The sequence below is a fragment of the Vanellus vanellus genome, assembly GCF_965231255.1.
Source record: "Vanellus vanellus genome assembly, chromosome: 2".
Lineage (NCBI taxonomy): Eukaryota > Metazoa > Chordata > Aves > Charadriiformes > Charadriidae > Vanellus > Vanellus vanellus.
In genome coordinates this window covers 144,399,512-144,419,875 of record NC_138906.1, presented here as the reverse complement: position 1 = coordinate 144,419,875, position 20,364 = coordinate 144,399,512, and the positions used below count along the sequence as shown (strand labels likewise).

The window sequence follows — 20,364 nt, the reverse complement described above, 5'->3', positions numbered from 1 at the left end:
TTAATTATTTGCTATCCTTTTACATATAGCAACGGTTACAAGCCAGTACTAAGCATAAATGACTGCAGTGCGTGGTTGGCTTTCATAAAGTCTCTACTTTTTTGATGTACTGCATCGCTTTCTAATTGACAGTTGTGAATGATTCTGATTTTTCCTTTTGCTCTGGCTTCTTTCTTGCAGCCTCTCATGAAGCAGTATTTTAGAGTGTGTTTGTAAGGATAAACAGAGGTGCTCATTTGTTTGGATATTCCATTTCATAGTTGCTGTGCATGTTGTATGGTAATTCACCCTTACGCACTGACTGCAAAACAGTCATTCTGTCCTGAGTGCCCCAGTAAATCTGTTCCAGTTAGAATATATTTCCATATCTGGAATGTAACCACCAAGAACATGGACAGCAAAACCACAGAACCCCCTCCGTCCTCCTCCGTTCGTCCTGCCCACAAGTCCCCAGTCCCAAAATCCCAATGCATGACTCCATCGGGGAAGCCAACCCAGCTCTTTGTGGGAATGATTGAGAAACTGGTCCAGCTTTGAAAAGTCAGCACATTTTTTCCCCCAGGGTTACTTTTTTAAGCTGACATACCAAAGGGGCAGCTTGCAGCAGCACTGGCAGGGGCAGAGACAAATGCCAAAGAAAGGAATACTTGTAATTAGTAGTGCCTTGAAGCTTCCCTTAGTGGAGCCATGGTCTGAGACCTGTCTCCATCACAAAAAGATCACAGTGGGAACCCACTGGCTATGAAGTGCGCTCACTCCCTCTGCGATTCCACCAAGGGACTCTCTGCCCCCTTCGAAATCTCAACCTAAGTAGTCCTTTACGGAGACTTAAACGTGTAAACTTTTCTGAAGTGCTTGTGGAAGTGTTGCTCTAGGTTTTACCAGCTTGGTCTCCACGGGTACGAATTGTGACTCTCCGTCGTGACTTGTCCAGTCCTTCAGGGCTGGTGTACACTTGGAAGGGTGACCAGCATAGTTCTATGCTGCTGGCATCCCAGTGACCCCTGTAAGTGGGAACACACCAAAAGACATCTTTGGCCAGAAGTATGGTATTGCTGGCATGACTTTTGGGTCACTGTAGGTTTTTGCAGATGAAGATAAAATGCTACTGAATCCCAAATATACACTCCTCCTAATATTTGATGTACACCTTGCACAAGTATAAATGGCTAACAAGAGACAAAGACAAAAGAGAATTAGGCTCAAGGGACATAAGCTTTAATAAGTCTGCAGCCTTCCCTGGGAGGTAATCTGTGCAGCTGTTAAATAAAGCAAACACTATTGGAATTTCACAAATAGCACGGATTAATAACAGGAGGAACCATTTCCATTATCTGGGTGGGACACACATTGCTTCATTGATATTGCTATACAGTGCAGAGAGATTGAAAAAAAAAATGGTGCTTAAATTAAAATAAAATGCAAACAATGGAAGGCAAAAAATCGCTAAGGTTCTTCCAGACTGCTCCAGAAAGTGCTACTCTTGATAACGATGGGCAGAGCTCATTGGGGAAAAATAAAAGACGGACAAGTCAGAGGACATAAAGTTAAAAACTGAATGAAAACTGCTTTGAGTCAGGCTGACAGCTTGGTTAATAGAGTTCTATGCTAAGAAATATTAGCACGTATGTGGGTCCACCTAGGCGTTGAAGTGTTTGGGGTGTGGAGGGATGGTTGACAGCTTTGCTGCCATTACCACGGATCTGGCTCCCTGGAAGCCCGGGTTCCCCATGAACAGCAGGCACTGCTGTAGTATCAGATCGCATCCAAAGCAGGAACAGAACAGGACTTGGGAGAAATTATTCTACAAATCAAACCCTAGTGTTGGAGAAACACAGGGGCAGTGCTGAATGCTCCGAGCTCTCACAAGTTTCAATGACAGAGGAGCTCTCAGGCTCTGAAAATGAACCCCCCGGCGCATGAATGGCAGCAGCCGCCCACCGAAGAGCCCCAAATGTACTCGGAGAATTGCTGTGTCCTGACCCCACCAGCCCAACTCATGGACTGTAACAGGATTGTACCTGAGACTTTCAGCAAACTAGATCACAAGAAGCAACAGGACAGAAAATCGAGCACGTGTCGGGCTGTGGAAAGGGCAGCGCCGAGAGCTACAACTTGCATTACCATACAAATGAAATGATGACTTTGTAAAAAAAATAGGAAGAGAGTTTGGAAAGAGCCCAGCTCTCGCAGCCCTCATTTTTCTGAATGCGTTTATTTGTTTTATTCTATTTACGGCCTCTAGTTTTCGAGTGTGTCCGATTACGTTTCACCTTGGAGCTCCCCAGCCTACAAACGCCGGAGTCGGGCGCTGGCTGCCGCCCAGCTGGCCTCTGCCCTACTTACTCTCCGTACGGCAGCCAGGGCTGGAGTATCATTCCTTTTCAGGGCTGAACCACACCACCGGCTTTTGATCATTAAAGGAAATGAACTTGAAATTACATTAAAATAAGTAAATAAGACTCGCGTACAAGGGCAATAAGATCACAAAGCAGGCGGTCTCACAGGTTGGGAGACGCAGCGTGCGGTGCCGCTGATTCAGTAGTGTTCTTTGGCAGGAATATAAATGACGGCGAAAGGTGTGAGGCAGCAAAGAATAAAAACCTGAGTATTCCGCTTTCAAGGAAATTTGCAAAAGCCACTGTCTCAACAGCCAAGATTTACATGCGTCTTCTGAGGAAGAATTACTTTTCTATGGGAAAGTAATCGTCCCCTGCACTGCTGAGCTAATGATGTATAAAATAACTCTGACAAGCCCAAGTCCCACGGTGGCACTAGCCATCAGCGAAGAGAAAAGGGAATCCAAACAAACTACCGGTGACCAGAAAACAACTCGAAGCAGATCGCGAGCAATAAATCTTAACATGACATGGAAGCTGGGCTCATCTTACAAAGAGCAAAGAGTAGAGAGAGAGAATTGCTCAGGGCAGATGGCAGTGCCTTTCCCGGTGATATAAACATAGATGAATGCGTATCGTTTCTGAGTACTGTATGTGGTCCCGCCTATCTCAACAGCATAAATAACTGGAAAGAACATTACCACATTTCTAGGGACTGGCTTTTAATTCTTCTGTGGTTTACAACCGTCAGTTGTGCCTTGTTCTATTTAACATGGCTATAGCTTCAAATATTCCACATTATGGAAATTACGAAGTTCAACTGGAAACCTTTTAGCTGCCAAGATCAGAATTTGATATTAGCGGTTATCCTGCAGTAGGTGGTGGCAGAACAAACCTACTGCAACATAACAGGAGGTTACATCCCTTACATGGTTATATTTAATCTCTTCTGATGCTTATCTGAATTGTAGCTGAGTACAAGGAAATACAGATTCTGAATTCAAATTGTTGCAAGTTTGAATAGTAGTGACAACAGCCATAATAATAATAATGCATAATTATTGCATCTTCCTGTCCAAGGAACCCAGGAGAGTTTTATATTTTATATGTAGATCACCCTTTGTTCAAATATTTTCCACAAAAGTTGTTGTGTGAAGAATCCACAAAAATCAGGAAATCTGCCAGGAATACTGGAAGAACTAACTGTGAGCCTGGTCATACTGAACATATGATCACATGCATGAAATGAACAAGCTAAAAACTACAGTATGTATTATTTCTTTTATATAACTTGCTTACAATTCCTTTTGGGTTATCTGAAGCAATAGGATCGAAAAAAAAATCAGATAATAGAGTGACTTGCCAAAAAAATATCTCCATACCATTACACACGAATAAAACTTTTTTTTCTATACTATTTATGGGTACATTTGTTTGTAAACCTTTTAAAAATGTTCTTTTCCACTTTGTGAGATTTACTTACACCATTTCATAGTTCTTCTGTAGAACAAAGCTGACATCTCCAGATGGCAAATATAAACATCAAAAGATGGACTGCCACTCAAAGACACGTGGGAAACATTTGCCAAAGCTAAATACAGTCTTAGAAGAATTTCAAGAGTAGAGTAAAAAAAGTTCTTCTGGATATGCCATTAATAGTGGCACAATAGATCTAGCTGACACGCTGGAGGTGGTGAGCTGCACTCAAATACTTGCTACCCACAAAACGGCACTTATTTCAGGATTGTTATATACTCAGAAAATCGTACAGTACATCAAAGTGATGAATTACACAAACTGTGCTATAAAGTGCAGCACACATTAAGGGACATACAAGAAACATGCACATGTGCATGGCTAGGAAAGTGTATCTGGGATTCAACCTTTTTGCTGAATAAATATTTGGGAGTTTTACAGTTCTTCAGCATCTTCTTTTATGTAATCAGATAACTGCAACTACAAATTCAACTTGAGGACTGACATTTTTACATTACAATGGCTTCTTTGTTGCTCCAAGCAGCAATATATATACAACAAATCAGTTCAGAAAGAAAATGCTTTCCATCACACTTGTGTGTTTGCCTTATTATCATGATGAGAAACTATGTGCGGGAAGTTCTTTATAATTTTTTTACCAGCAGTATTAGGCTCCTTTACAGTTTGGCAGGGGTGGGAGGGGCTCTGCCAAAATCCATTACACATTTTGTCTTGACTGTAGTAAGAGAAAGTGTTCACTGTGAGCTGGACAGTTCAAACACCTAAGGATGGGGGAAAGAGTTCATTCAAAATGGTGAATAATTAGTTTGAACTTTGCCATACTCTCCAAGCAGAAACAGTTTTATAAGCAAAATATTTTATAAAGTTTTCTCAGCAGGAGAGGTCCGAAAAGCTCACTCTTCCCTTACACCAGCCTCAACAGAGATAGCTCTCTGTGGTGACTGGTCCTTGCCTCAGACACCAGTTCTGCAAGTCACATGGTTGCATCAGAATCACACCTTATTTGGAGGCTTGTCTGCACACAAACTCCCAGTGAAACACTGAGATTGCCTGTGAAGACCACACCTTCAAGCACTTCTGCCCAAGTCTAAATATAGGCACTCTTAAGGTTGGGTGTATTTTTTCCGCAACATGAACTATGGTTTCTTGTCAGCTTGGAAGAAATCAAATTTTTGTTTATTCCTAAATCATGATTAAAGCAATGGACTTTGAAGGGCTCTACAAAAACTAATGAGTCTATATTGAGCAAATCTGCACGTCTGCATTCTGCAAAGGAGCAAGCCCTAAGAACTGTTGTGCGATTGTATTAGGGTCCTCTCTCCAATGCCTGTCTGTGCTGCAAGACTGAATGATGTACAACCAAGGTGCACATGCAAGCCCCAAATAGATATAACAATGCTATGCTGCGATAGCTATGAGTTAATTTGTTCCCCCAGTAGTACATTTTCTCTGGAGAAACCTGAATCCACTATTGTAGCTGGCACACGGAGCATTTTCTTTAATAGATAAGCACAGAGGAACTGCAAGTGCTGATGAGTTCAAGGAATGTGATCCACTGAGAACCTTCCAACTGTAGTTTCATGTGAGACTGGCTCCAGCAACCACAGTGGTTAATGAAGTTCCTGCCCTATGACCTGCAGCTCACTCCTGGTCTTACGCCACAGCTCCTCACCCCTGCTGTTGTGTGAGAAGTTATGTACCTTGAGCCACAGCCCAATTTATAGTCTAGCCCTACAGAGGATGATTGCACGGGCCCATCGGAGGAGGCTGTGAACTTCAGCATGGAGGCAGGAACAATCAGCTGGGCACGGAGCGGGGCAGGCACTTCTTGAAAGAGCTGCACTGCCAAAGTCAGTGTCTCGGGGAAACTCCACCTGCAGGTTTATGATTCACTTTAGCCAAGTTTACAGCTGAGAGGAAAAGTCCCACTCCCCCTCCAGCCTGCCAGCCATGCTTTCTGTCAGCTCTTTCCCAGGGTTCTACATCAAATCGTAAATAATCCAGTGCAGGAAGCTAAACGGATACAAAACTCATTGCTTTTTTGCAGGCTTAGTTTTGCGCTGGCTGAGCCCTCTGATCAGACTGGCTGTGGCTCCAAAGAGCACCAGGGCCGGCACAAGAGATGTGTTAGAAACACAGAGAGGGGTGCAGGTGGGGAAGGGCTTTCAAAGGCAACTCGCCATTATGTTGGCTTAGCCAGGTTAGGCTATTATCAAATGGCATCTCCACGATGAGGTGCCGGCCAGACTACCCACAAGTTACACAAGTCACCTTACAACACGCCCGCGAAGGCTGGGGTACCTCAGCACAGGAAATATTCATGTGGTCACTCCCTTCTGCTCATCATTGTCAAAGGGTTTCTTATTGAGCAATGCAACACTCTTCCTCTTTTGGGATTTTGGGACTGCGCAGTTCTTCCAGAAGCATTTTATGAAAGAAGAACTATTTAGATTCACATTATCTTCAAGAAATTTCTTCGGTTTAATATCTTACCTTCTTCAATTGCAGAGGCATCAATGAGCACAGCATGGAGAGTTCAGCAGCTGAATGATGGCAGCAGTGATAATAAGAGTGCATATGGGAATCCCAGGAAAACCTTAATCATCATCATTAACATTTTATTTTCTGCAGTGCAATCCCTGCTCTGATGTACCACAATTTGCTGTACCAGACTATGCAATGCCCAGTGCTGATAAGAATCTGCATCAATATGAAGAGTAGGAAAGCCGTGTGGAAGAAAGTCATAACAAAGCTGGAACTGCCACTGGAGTTTTTAATTTTGATATTTTAAAATTATTTTTGTTCTGCTGTGTGGGAATCTTTCAGGTCAGGTATGATTTTGAGGTAGAAGGAAGATAGTCTCATATAGACAGACCATGTCTAGCTTCTCTGGTTCCTAGCTTTGTTGCTCATTTCTAAGTTGGCTTCTTCACAAACGATCTCGCAACTTCTGGTTTTAGTGCTGTTCTGCCCAATTTACTATCTCATTCAACTGAACGTTAAATGAAAGTAGTAAAACCCACCAGGCTGCAACAACAACGAATCTGGGCAAATGCAGCAGAGAGTTTTCCTCTTGCAGCTTGACATTCAGTAAGAGACACAAACTTAAAGTAGGGACCATTTTAAAATGGATCATGCAGTGAAATTTGTGAAAAGAGCATAGGAGGGAACTTTTGAAATATATGAACTCATAACACCAATGATACATAACCTGAGTGATGACTTCCTAGCTGAAGATGGTGACCTAATGTGCATTTTATAGGAAAGTTATAATGAAAGTTAATATTATTAAGTGCTTTATAAAATGGTTCATTAACTGAAAAGGGGTGTTTCTTCCTTGGACAAATTGCCTTAGAAATGTTGGCCTTCGGGGTCCTGTCTTCATTGCTAAAACAGAATTGTGCCAGCAGATCTACTTTATACAGGTTTAAATCAATTTTGCAATCAAGGTTTCTGTTTATAAGCTCTTTAGGCTTAATTTCGCTGCAAAGCTAACCTGAATTATAACTTATTCCAGTTATAACTGGAATCCTTCCTACATAATATATACAAAGTCTGGGCCTGCGGTTGCTTTTGATTTGAGGCAGTGAGTTTAACGGGAAGATATTAAAGTGTCTATCTTGTCAGCTTCTCTGTACTGTGAGCACAGTTTTGCACCATTTGAATGCTGTTGGCCTTCCAATGCTTTCCCATTCCTCCTTTCTTACTGCCAGAGGGCTCCTGCTCGCGCCTGGGCCAGAATTAATAGCGCAGCCAGCTCGCCATGCTGCTACGAACCACTAAGGTTGGCAGAAATCTCGGTCCGTGGTTTTATGGTGTGAAGTTTTTATGGGTAAAACTGACTTTCAGTGCTCCTGTCCCATCATCCTTCCTCAGCCCTGCGCTCCTCTGTCCTCACAGCATTGTTCATTTCTGCTGATCCAGCATTTTTAGAGTCCTGGAAAAGATATATTTTTAAAGAACAGCTCGCTGGCTCCCAGCGTGGCTTAACACACAGCTCTGCTAGCACAACGGCGAGGGCTGCAGCACGGGCATGGCAGCAGGCACATGCGGTCAGAAACCTTAAATCAATATTGTTACTAAACATTTCGCGGTGTGCAGCTGTGGCTGCTGCAGCAGGCACAAGAGAAGGTATAAAGACATGCTCCTCGGGGCAGAGGCTGTGAATGTCCCTTTATACACGAGCAAGGGGCTTGAAGCAGCTACCGCAAGAGCGCATAGATCACTTGTAAATCCCCCAAAAATGCAGTCAGTGCTCAGGGAGTATCAGGGAGGGCTACTTGTAATTTTCTTGACAAAAAAGCACTTGAATTGCCACCACTCGCCTCTCTGAAATACAGTCATGTCTTTCAGCACAAAGGGCGTAATGTGGGAATCAAAATGTCCAGTAGCAATGGGAGGAAGAGGAAACACAGACTGAGGCAGGAAAGTTATTGCTATTTGGCTTTAAAGTATTGAAAAGGCTTCTTCATAATCGGCAGGAATTCTTTTTTTTGCCGCTCTTAATTCAAATACTATCAAGAGGGAAGAGGGGAGAATTATTCCAAAATGCAGAATGTCTTACAGGAGAGGAGAGCACATTTCTCGATAGCAACAGTTGAGAGTCCAATAAGAACAATTCAGACCAAGTGAAAAGCAGGGGCTCCCATAGGACTTTACCTGTAAAGTTTCATTCTCCAGCTCTCCGCTCAACCCCAGCACAATGCTCTGACCCAGTGGGAAGGCAATGCTTGCACTGGGACGGCTGCAAGAGCTTCTCCCACTCACCTCCCCGCTGCCTGCTCTTCCCGCTTCAGGGGCAACTCAGCCCGCTCCTCTGCAGCTACAGGACTGCCACAAAGCCCAGCCTTGCTATAAAGGAAAATTGAAAACATGTCCGGTTTATGTGGGTGCCCTTGGCTGGGAACAGTGGCAGTTCAGCAGGAACCTGAAGAGGGGAAAAGTGAATGAGGCGGGAACCTCTCCATGTCTCCTACTGTAAGCCAGAGCTTTTTTTTTTTCTTTATCCCAAAGTCTTGAGAGCCCTACATCAGAAGGAGGTAAGCAACGTGACCTGCGATACTTACTCTAAATTATGCATGTATAATAGCACCCAAGGATCTCATGAAATCTGTTATGTTGGACATTGTATGCTGAAAGGTTTGCAAGCTAAAGGGCTGTTTTTCATTATCCACTGAGGGTGAATTTAGCTCTAAACAAAATATACAGGAAAACACGGTTGCTAATGTGATGGAAATTATTACTGTGTGATAATTTATGGATCTTGTTTGTTAACTCTGCTATTGGGAAATTCACTGTCTAAATATATTGGCTCAATTTAATAAGGGAAAATCAGGCTGACCTAATAGGTGGCTGGAATAAAAAATAAACAGACAAGGTAAAAAAAAAAAGCTTGAAATAAGCCACTTCTTCACCAATGCATGTGGATTTTTAAAAGTTAATGGGAAAAAAAAAACCACACAAAAAAAAGAATTGCAATCAAATCAAAAGGACTATGTTAGGTAAAAAAGGGGGTGGTGCAGTGGAATCAGGCTGTCACACACATAATTTTTTTAGAGAGAAGAAGTGAAAGTATTTTAAGAAGGTAGACTTACCTGTCTTGTTCTGAGGGACTAATAAGACGTTAGAAAAATGGATATGAAGTTTGTTGGTTTTAAAATCTTTTGCTAACCACAAACTCTTGCAGAGAAAAATGGCAGGGATAAAACTTCAGACTGACTAAATACCACTAATGGACATCATGGTGCTGTGCAGGACTAGAATAAGCAGGAAACCTGAGGAATTCATGATGAGTAACACCACCAAAAAAAAAAAAAAAAAGATGAGCTGTGGTCAGGGAGCAGAAAGGAGGAAATGTAACCATATCTATAACTGCAGCAGCTGCCACAAGTTGTTTCTCATCTGAGGCTCCTGTGAGGGGCAAGTCCGGGCCCTAAATTACGCAAATACCACAGTTCAGATTCAAAACAAGAAGGGGTTATCAGATCTCAGGTGGCGCCTGGTTTTCTTTTTTCTTTTTAAGTAACAGTCATCTTTTTCTAATGGCTTAGTGTCAAAAGTATGCTTGAAGGAGAGATTTCAATGAAGAAAGCTGGCAGTCGTGCCCAGGTTCCATTGATTCAGTGGAATTGGCTCTGGTCCTTGTGGGACAAGTGGTCCCTTAATTTTAGACAAGTCTACTTCAAACACAATTAGACAAGAGGCTTTTTTTTTTTTTTGGCCTACATGCTGAGTGAGACGCATTACTTGTAATCATTATATAGTAGTTTATTGATTGTGGCTTTTCAGTATTCACTGTAGATAGACTTGTTTTAACAGAACTGTCAAGAGACGTGTCTGGTTAACAAACAATTACCAATTGAAGGTAAAACAGCAAGCATGGGGATTTTGTCAGGATGTATATAAATGTGCAGGGAATTTTGATAGAACATGAACGGGATTTTCTTTCAAATCTCTGGTATTTTTCAAGAGGTGTTGCAAAAGTCTATTTTCATGGGATTTTGAGGGCAGTTCAATATTTCGTTTTCATCTCTGCTTCCTATAATTTAATATTTGAAAAGATCAGACAAATAGAAATTATTCACAGGAATTGCATATATGGAAAATCTATAAGAGCCCACACGACAGACTACACCGGCACATTGCTTATAATATAATGTTGCCATGAAAATGGATTCCGGTTATTAGGAAAGCTGGAAGTGAGTCAATTATTTGAATAAACAAAGACCTGGTTGCCCCGTAGTTTAGTGCATCCCTGAGACGTCTGCAGGCTCCTTTCCCACGCCTGCTGTCTCATTCCTAAACTAGCAGAGGCTGTTGTGCAAGGCAACCTGACAACTCCTCATAAACAGGTAGCTTAACACACTCTTCTGAGGCAATCCCTGCACACCGGGTACCTTTGCACATTTGGGGCAGGTCCAGGGAATCTGCAGCATCTTCTGTGTATCAGAGGAGGGAGAAGAGGTTTTACAGCTTGGGGAAAGGGAAGGAACGGTTTATCAGGCCACAGGAAAGTTTCTGTGGTCCCTTCAAAGGGGACATGTGTCCTGAGTGCATGGACAAGCTGGGATACAGCAGTTTGGTGTGTCAGACACTAGAAGAAGGTGCCAGCTTTAGCTTTTCCCCAAAGGCCATTTTTTTGTGTCTAAAAGTGTAAGAAACAGTGATAACTTCAGCAAAAAGAAGTAACGTGGCCTCACAACTGATGATGTAGTTCCCAGCCTTGCTAGGGAGCAGTATCCCTACATGCAAACTCTTAGGTAATTGACAGGGATAAACAGAAACAATACCTGAAAGAAACAAATCCCATACATCTGAATTCATGTTCTTGTGTTGGGGCAAAATATGCATATTTGACTTTCTTAAGGATGAAAGCCTACATTTGCAAGAGCAACTTGCCTCCATTAAGGTCTCAGACTGGGCATCCAAAACCGCGTAAAACTGTTGGCCAACAGGTTTATATTTACCCTGGGAGCCAGGGTTAGACTCACGACATTTCTGCTCATTAGTTCCCCTGTTATAATGTGTTTGGCTTTTGCAAGTTATGACACAGTAAATACATTTGTGTCACTTAGCAACCTCAGCTGTTTCTAAAGGAATGTCTTTTGTTCTTGGAAATCTATTATAAATGCAGGTTACAAAACAATTATTAGGGAATCTAAACTCGTCTTATTTGGGTGGTGCGCTGGCCTGTCCCCATTCTGCATTTAAAGTGTACTTTGCACAAGCATCCTTCATTGACACTATTGTGTTGCATATTTCATAGACACGACAGAAGTTTCTGTTGAAAATCAACGACATGAGAAATGCCTGGAAAAAGAAAGGACAAGGAAGGACTTCCTAGTCACTGGGTTCACCCAGTTCAAAGTCCTCTTACTGTTTGGTAAACAACACTATAAATACTTTACCATTGTGATGCAACACTACATAGTCTCTGTCACAAATTTATCAATCTGATTTACTTCAATACACAACGCTGAAGTCTGAGATCACAGATCATGCAGCTCTGGCATAAGAAAATGTAAACACCTGCGCAAATGAAATATTATTTGTCATTTCACATCGATTGGGTTACTGGGTTTCTGTAACAGGTTGGAACATGTGCACAATCCTGAACACATACATGTAGTGGAAGGATTGAGATTACACTGGATTGCGGACTTCAGAGGATTTAAGTGTTTTCTTTCTTTGTCCTTAATAGGTTTAAAGCTCAGAAGTCACATCCAGTTGTCCACCTTGGCAGGATCAGTACAAAAGGTAAGATATATAAATCGACCTTTATATTTTGAAAATGAAACGTATCCTCAGGAAACGCTATAAAATTATTTCAGAATTACATAGATGGCTACATAATTAATACAGTTAGTACTTGTTTATAAAGCTCAGACTTCATCCTCTGCTAGGGATATCTGAAAGTCAAGTATTACTAAAAATACCTTAAAGACTGTTCTCTAAAAATGTGAACAGATAAAGTGAGAGCACAGATGAACAATAATAATATAAAGGAACCAATTATTGTTTGCAACTGTAACATCTTGCTAATAGAATGACTTAGGCAACAATTTGCAGTGGGAATTTTGGCAATCCCAGAACAGAAGCAGACAATACAGAGAAATGTATCAGAAAAAAAACCCAAACAATTGCGGCAATGCTCATTGTCAAACTACTGCTCAGAAAAATGTTGTCGGTGGTCAGAAAAATCTTGTCAACAGTTTTGCAACTCTTCTCATCCTTTTATTTTTAAAAGAATCTGTCCCTATCTGTAATGGTTTGGGTTTGTGGGTTTTTTTTTAATTGAAATTATTGTGGTAAACTGCTAAAGTAAAAGCAGTGCTGCAGAACTCATCACCCGCAGTAGAAGACAAAGTATGATAACCAGGCTGTGATTCTCCCAATCTAAACGAGAATACCTTGCTATAACTAACTCGGGACATGGCCGAACGACCTGATGGCTACAACTGAAGAAGCCCCAGCCTCTTCCTGGCAGCTAACCCTGCTGCTTACGCTCACAAACTCTGCATTGGGGCACCTGCATGTACGACAGCCACTTTACTGCAAAACCCACTCTTGAAGTTGTTCTCATTTCTACGGACAGGCATTAGCAAACAACTGACAGTTCATAAATCACTGTAGTGATTTCTGCTGGGAACATCTGATGGTGGCTGCAGACAGTTTAGACCTGCTCCCAGAACTAACTGACTGGGGTTTAACTCCAGAAAGGACATGCTGAGATCCTCTCCACAGATGTGAGCACAATGAAAATTCACACTGAGCTCACTTTAGTGCAGTTTTTTTCCCACACAAACAAATCTTTGAGGGAGAACTTCACACCTGACATAGGATATATGGTCTTTTCCAACATTTAAGCTTTTCTCTTGCCTTTGACTCATACTATGAAGAGAGCAGTTAAGACTACCAAAGTAATGGCTGAGGTTCCCGATTCCTCTAGGAGAACATAATCTGAAACGCCCTTCTTCTGATAACTCCTTAAGATACACAAATCTACAACACTAATTTTGTTGAGGTGGTAAAACTATTAACCCTGATTAGTAGCATTCAGTAGGTTTAGCCCTGAAATCTTCAGCAGGTACTTCCTCAGTCGATTGTCAGTCTGTCATCACTGAAGTTTTGCATTAAAAAAGATCTGAGGACATCAAGATTCTGCTAATGACTGCGCTCTGAGCTCCCTATCTGTGGCACTGATCTGCCCTATCCTGCAAACTTTTCCCAGCGCTGCTGCTGGTTAGGGATGCAATGAAGCGCGATTTGTGATTATCATTGCTGGGCTCAAGAAAGCCCCAGGTGTAGATGTAATCACAGGCAGCACTGAGCTTTTGCTGGTATAGCTTATTTTGCTTTTGTGGGAGGAGAAGAAAAGGCTGGAATAAGCTGTACTGGTTTATTGCAGTTTTGCTCGTACAGAATACCAGATTACCTACTCAGAAGTGCTCTGAATATAGATCTCCCTGGGAGTTGAAGTAGATCCATCCACTGCATCTATGTAGGCCCGCCTTTATTCCACTTGAAAAGATACTGCGTAATTAGGGAACAAGGGTAGAAGTGTTTCCTTAAAAATGTTTTGGCGTGGGGAAGCAAGATCCCACTTTTTCATTACCTGTCGAACAATTCAATCTGAGTTTTAATGGCCAGTTAACAAGGTGGTGCTGAAAATAAGAAAGTACCAGTACGTTAAATATATATATGAATAAATAATATGCAATTAGGTAGGAAATGTAGTAATGGACTTGGATACCTAGGCTGGAGGTACCAGTAACCTGTTCAGGTGACAGGCACATTCACAAACACGTGCACATACGCACAGGGTCTCTCATTTTGTACAGCAAGTGAAACTAGCTCAGGAAAACACGGGCTAACAGACCAAAGGACATGCCCTCTCCTTTCCCAACCAGCCACTGATCAATCAAGGGCATGGAGCTGATGGCAGTTACGTGTGTGAACAACATCTTACTAGCGGTTCCCCGGCAGTGGTGCCCGCATGCCCAGTTACATGAACGAGCATCTTCTGGACTATGACCCCAGTGTTTTGATGTTCAGAAAATGTCGTTTAAAGCTCATCATAGAAACTTTAGCACTCGCTTAGAGGACATGCTGATGGATTCGAGGGAAGGAATGGGACAGGGACAGGAAGAGGCAGGACAGAGCCTTGCTCCGGGTGATGGAAGTAAACCGCCAGCAGGCAGAAAACCGGGTGGCGCGCCCGCACAGCCTTGCTTCACGCCTGCTAAATGGAAAATAAGACCCCAAAGGCGTTTCTACGCCGAGGAATTAAACCCCCAAATCAGGGCGCTGCCGGCTGCGGGGACACGGCCGGCGTTCCCGGCGGAAGAGCCGCGGTGGCCGGCTGCGAGGTGGCGGCGCGGCGCGGCGCGGCGGGACGGAGGGACCGGGCGCTGCCGTAGGAACCTGCTGCCACCTCGAAACCCGCCCCGTCTTGCGGGGGTTGCCGTAGAGGGAATCGCGGCGTTGCGGTCCGCTCGGGGAGGCACCAGCGCATCGCGTTAGCACTCTTTGGGGAAACGCAGGCATCGCTCCCGGTGCGGCGTTACAGAAAAGGCAGAGGCCCGTACCGCTGCCCTCCGGCCGGTGCAGCGGCTACAGAGGCACCGGCATACACTGCCCTTCAGACCGTTAACGGTTTCCCGGGGCAGTACCCGCCAAGCCGGCGGGGCTGGGGCGGACACGGTACCGACCGGAGGGGAGGGAGGCGGGCCGGGCGCCCGGAGGAAGCCCCTCGCAGGGCGGCAGGCAGCCGGCCACCCTTCCCTCTGCGCCCGGGCGTCATTCGCCCTCCTCGGTTTCCCCCCGGCCTCTCCTCCGGGTACTTGCCCTGAGGCGACAGGACGGCGAAGGGCTCTCCCCCCCGCATCGGCAGCGCCTTCCCGCGGGCCGGCGCCGCCGCCTCCCCTCAGCCGGGCCGCCCGCCCCGCCCCGCCCCCTCACACCCCTCCTGCCAATCATCCGGGCCCCGCCTCCGAGACCCGAGGTGCGGGGTTTGAAAGCGGGCCGGTCCACGCGGCGCGCAGACAGGGGGGGAGAGGCGGCGGTGCGGCCGGCCGTTGCGGGGCGGCCTCGCCCGGTTCGGCGGTCTCCCGCCGCGGCAGCACCCCTCGCGACGGCGGCGAGGGGTCGCTCCCACCCGCCGTGGAGGGGTGTCGGCGCCGGGAGCGCGTCGGTCTGTCAGTGGCGGGGATTTCCCCCCCCGCCCAGCGCAGTGGGAGGCGCCCGGGATCCCGCGTCACCCATTGTTTACAAACCAACCCCAGCGGGCCGAGCTCCAGCTTCAACCGCAGCCGCTGGAGCCGCGTGTGCTCGCGTGCGCGCGGGGCGGCGGGCGGGCGGCGGCCCCGGTCCCGGTCCCGCTGCGGCGCGGCACGGCAGGGCGCCGGACGAGATGCCGTGCCGCCCAGGCGAGCGCTTCCTGCTGCTGGAGCGCTCGGTGGCGGTGGGGCAGGCGGGCTCCAAGGAGGTGGACGCGCTGGTGGCCAAGCTGGGCGAGGTGCTGCAGCTGAGCGCTCAGCGGGCGCCGCCGCCGCTCCGCGGCCCCAAGCACCTGGGGCCGGGCAGCGCCCGCGACCGCGCCGCCCCCTACTCGCCGCGCTGCAGCGGCGGCGGCCTGCTGGCGCCGCGGGGGGCGGCCCCGCCGCAAGCCCACTCGCAACACGCCGAACCCCCGCGGCCGGACAGGAGCGGGCAGCAGCGGGTGACCAAGCAGCTGTGCGGCCGGGGCTGGCTGCGGAGCGCCGCCCGCCGGAGGAAGCAACCGCCGCCGGGACCGGGCGACGGGCCGGCGGAGGAGGAGGACCCCCACCGGCTGCTGCAGCAGCTCATCCTCTCCGGCAACCTCATCAAAGAAGCCGTCCGGCGGCTGCAGCTAGCGGCAGCGGCGGCGGCGGCGGCAGCCTCTACGGCCTCCAGCGGCAGCGCTTCGGCGGGGAGCAGCGGCGCGGACGGCGAGGCGGCCGAAGCGGCGGCGGCGGTGCAGCCCCTGCAGTAGCCGGCGGGGACGAGCGGCGGCGGCGGCGGCCGGGGCAGAGGAGCGCGGCTGGGGCGGCGGCGGCGGTGGGGCCCCCCGCCGAGCGGACTGCGGGAGCGCGGTGCTGGCTCCGCCGCGATGTAAGTCTCCCCCCCGCCGCGGCGGGGTGGCGGCGGCGACGGCTGTCCCCCCTCCCCCCCCCCCCCCACCTCTCGCTACCGGGCGGGGTTGGTGTCGGTTGGGGTGGGGCGGGTGTCGTGTCTCCCCCCGTTCCCCCCTCCAAGGTCACCCCCGGCGCCGCACCGGGCCCCGCCGCTCCCCAACCGGCGGAGGCCGTGCACGCCGCCCGCTCGAGCCGTTGTTGTTGTCGTGTCCCGTTTCCCCCCCCCCCCTTCCCCCCGCCGCCTCCTCTGCCTTCCCCGGGAGCTCCTCCTCCTCCTCGGCCCTCGGGGCAGCCCGGCCGGGGCCGCGGACCCCTCCGCCGCCGGTGCCCCGGCCACCGCGGGGCTGCTCCGCCGCCGGGCTCCGTCTCCCAGGAGCCATTTGCAATAATTCTGGCTGACCCCGGCGGGAGGTGTTTCCTTTCCCCTCCCGGGCAGGCTTGTGTTTTGTTTTGTTTTTTGTTTGGGTTTTTTTATTATTATTTTAACGTTTATTTTTTTTCCCGTTGTGACTGTATGAAGCAGTTTAAAAAAAATGTGAATATCAAAGCTGGAAGGCAGCTGGACTTATAATTGTAAAGCCTGATGAGTGAATGGAGCCTGAGACGCATTGTTCACATAAGGTAGCCGAAACAAGTTTTTTCTACCAAAAAGAGAAAAAAACAGCCCTTGAATCCACCCGTCCCCGACAAACTCAATGGCTCGACCACAAGATGCAGCTGTTGATTTTAAATATATGCACTTCGTACCGGAGTGTTTGAAATGTGTTCCTGATTTACAGGACTTACTGTCTTAATTAACCTGTCTGTATTGAATAAACGTGGTCTTGTTTTTATTTTCGGGTCTGTGTCTCATTGTTAAGGGGAAGTGAATTTTGGTTCATTAGAACAAAACTACGTGGATGATGTTCCAGTAGGCACGTTCCTCTTATCTTCTTTCAGTTGCGAGATCTCCATTTTGCAGACAAAAAAAAAAAAAAATCCCCACAACAATCCGCATAGTCTGATGCAGTGGGACACCGGTTATTAATGCACGGAGATGCAACTGAGCCCCTTTGTTTGCCAGCAGTGTTCATTCGTAAGCCGCGAGACGCCCCTTTGAGCAGCCAAGAATGTGGCTGCTGGAATTTAGAAGTCAAATCATACTGAAAGCAAAATTCGGTATCTTGTATTGGGGAAGGAACAGAGCTTGTGTTGGTTACTTGTTTGGGTTTTTTTTCTTTCTCCAGGGAGAGGGAGGGGAAAAAAAGAGACTCTAGAAAGGAGGGGAGAGAGGTCTAGGCAGCAATTAAAAAAAAAAAAAAAAAATTGTAAGACATAGAGTTTGATGCTGGTGATGATTAAATTCTAATACCTATTCTGAATAGCTTCCTTGGTGAAATCCTATGTTAGGTTTTCAGAAGTCAAAGAATGAGCTTCAAGATCAGAACTGAACACATCAGACAGACTGGAGCATAACAATCTCCCAGCCCCCACTCAGTTTGAGGTAAAAAGCTGCTCCTTTGAAGAAGGTAGCAATCCCACATGAAAGAAAATGGAAGATGTTTGCCTTTGTCCAAGAGAGCAATTTGAGCAGCTACGTTTACTTGTGTGATTAGTTCTTTCAAGAATACATTAAATCTACAAAATATTTTAGATTTCTTTCTCTGCTACCAGCTACTGATAGAAACTGATGCTGGAGGTTTTTATAATGTCTTACTGAATTCCTCATGCGCTAGGAACAGTATGTGATGTTATTATTAGCTTTATCTTGATTAATTTATAAGTAGAATGCAGTTTTTCCATATCAAAGCATGTAGAATGCAAAGGAAGAAGTTCAGTGCATTTTAGAACCTCCTTAATTACTAACATCTGAAGTCCTTTTTCTCATAACTTATGCTGCTTTTGTGGCATTTTGTACAACTTGGAAGGGATTCGGATCTGCCATTAGTTCTTATCCTCTAGTACAATAATGTAATGTGTAGGTTGTTCTTACTTCAAAGGAATTTTTATTTGAAATTTTCTTGTTTCTTTCTTCATCCAGGAAAAAAGTTCAATAGAATGTAAAAAGAAATCTTAGCTTCAAATATAACCACTAGCCAACAACTAAAAAACTAGTTGTTCTCGTATTTGTCCTTTAGATGCTCAGGGAGATAGGTATTTGCTGTGCCGATGAGTAGTTTAATTATCTTTACTAAAAGAGCTGGAGGAAACAAGCTAAAAACCCAGCATAGTCGATGGAGCCCGAGTTGTTACACAACTACGGTTAAAAGTATATGTGCGTCTGTCAGCTGAAATTCGGAAAGCTGGCATGGTCGACTTGAATTTTTCACCACTGATAATTATGCATCGATTCCGCATCCCCCTTCTTCCCCCCTCCTTCCTCCCTCCCTAAATCCTAGCCTCTGTATACTAATGAGAACAGCTAACTTTACAAGTGTCCTTTGTAGTCATTGAAAGCCTCGAGACATTCCTTTTAAGGATTTTACTAGAATAACACTTTTCAATAAACTGGCAGTTGAAGTGAGGCTTAGAAAAGATGCTAATAAATTTCACAGTGACTGGCTGGTTTTTAAGCTTCCTAAATTACTTCTAAAATAGCTTTTACTTTCTCCTTTGTGTGAGGCTGGGGGGAGATGTATATATGAAAAGGGTTATAGTGAGCTAAGTGTTATGTAGAGTGTGTGATGATTTGGTAAAAGGGTTTTTGGCACTTATTTCAGATAACTCGCATAACTCACCAACGCGTCTTCATCACTCAACGTGAACGTCCTAAGCTCATGCCAGCAATCTTTATCATCACGTCTTCCCTATAAGCCTTTAAAATAATCTTCTTCAAAATAGAGCACATGTCACGTCTTCATAAGGGAACGGATCGAACGTGGCTTATTTTGGTTTTGGAAGCCAAGTTTTACAAGATGTTCGACCAGTTGAAATATTGCCAGAAGTTTTCCATTGATTCATTGCAAATTCTCTTTTTCAAATACTGCCTTGTGCTATGCTATTGTGGGCATAAAAACCAGAAAGGAACTTTGATGTAAAAGTCACTGTCTACTTTGTTTCCCAAACAAGGATAAAAAAAGTTTGAACAGTGAAGTAAACATTTTTGTAAGGTTTAAATACCTGTGTTTTAGAGGTAGGATTTCTTGAATACATTTAGCCAGTACTGGTCCTCAGATACCAGTTGTTGGTTTCTGGAGAAACAGAAAGCAAATTTGGCCTTCGCGGTATGCTTACACCGTCTTCATTTGCAAGCAAAAATATAGTTTACTTCAGCTTTGAATTTAGAATAAAATTATATTTTCATAATAGGCATTTAGCTAGGTTTTATCTCTTTTTTCCATCTTGTGAGGAAAAAAATCATTCAAAACACAAGATCTTGCAGTGGATCACGTAAACTGTAGGCTCAAAAATAAGCCATTTGGATATTTGTAACAAGTGATATTGCAATGCATTGGGGAAGAAGTTTGTTTTTCATTATATTTATGGGGGGCTATGTTTTGGGGGTAAACTTTATTTTAAATAATTTTGTAAACAAATGCACAGAAGACTCGCAACCTCATCTTTCAATGCGCCTCACTGTGGTGTTGCATTAGCATGGCACAAGGCTGCCACGGCTTTTTCATTCGTAGTCTACGTTGCAGCTTAACTCCTCCTGCGTTTTCTCTGTATGACTGAACAAGTGTTTTCCTGACCCCTTGCCCAAAACTCAGCTTTGCAACCTTGTTATATCCTGCTCTTTCTATTCTCACGTTCCCTGAGCCCTTGAAAGTAACTCCAGAAGTCTGGCAGGCAGGATAATTTTTGTCTGCTATTCCCCTTGTGTCTCCGGTCTCCCTTTTAGCTTACTATTGTGTGTTGCACCAGCACTTAGAGACTCCTGTAAAAATTATTTG

General features: G+C 45.5%; 1 protein-coding gene across 1 annotated transcript; it reads left to right on the top strand.

The window, feature by feature from the left end:
* Window positions 1-15,647: 15,647 nt before the first annotated feature.
* Window positions 15,648-17,325, top strand: LOC309668745 (GSK-3-binding protein-like). Its single transcript, XM_082479232.1, has one exon. It carries the CDS (start codon window positions 15,748-15,750, stop codon window positions 16,348-16,350), a length of 603 nt encoding a protein of 200 aa, XP_082335358.1. The 5' UTR covers window positions 15,648-15,747; the 3' UTR covers window positions 16,351-17,325.
* Window positions 17,326-20,364: the final 3,039 nt, after the last annotated feature.

What these genes read in the sequence shown, in the direction of transcription:
- LOC309668745 (XM_082479232.1), top strand. Translation starts at nt 15,748, where the DNA reads ATGCCGTGCCGCCCAGGCGAGCGCTTCCTGCTGCTGGAGCGCTCGGTG.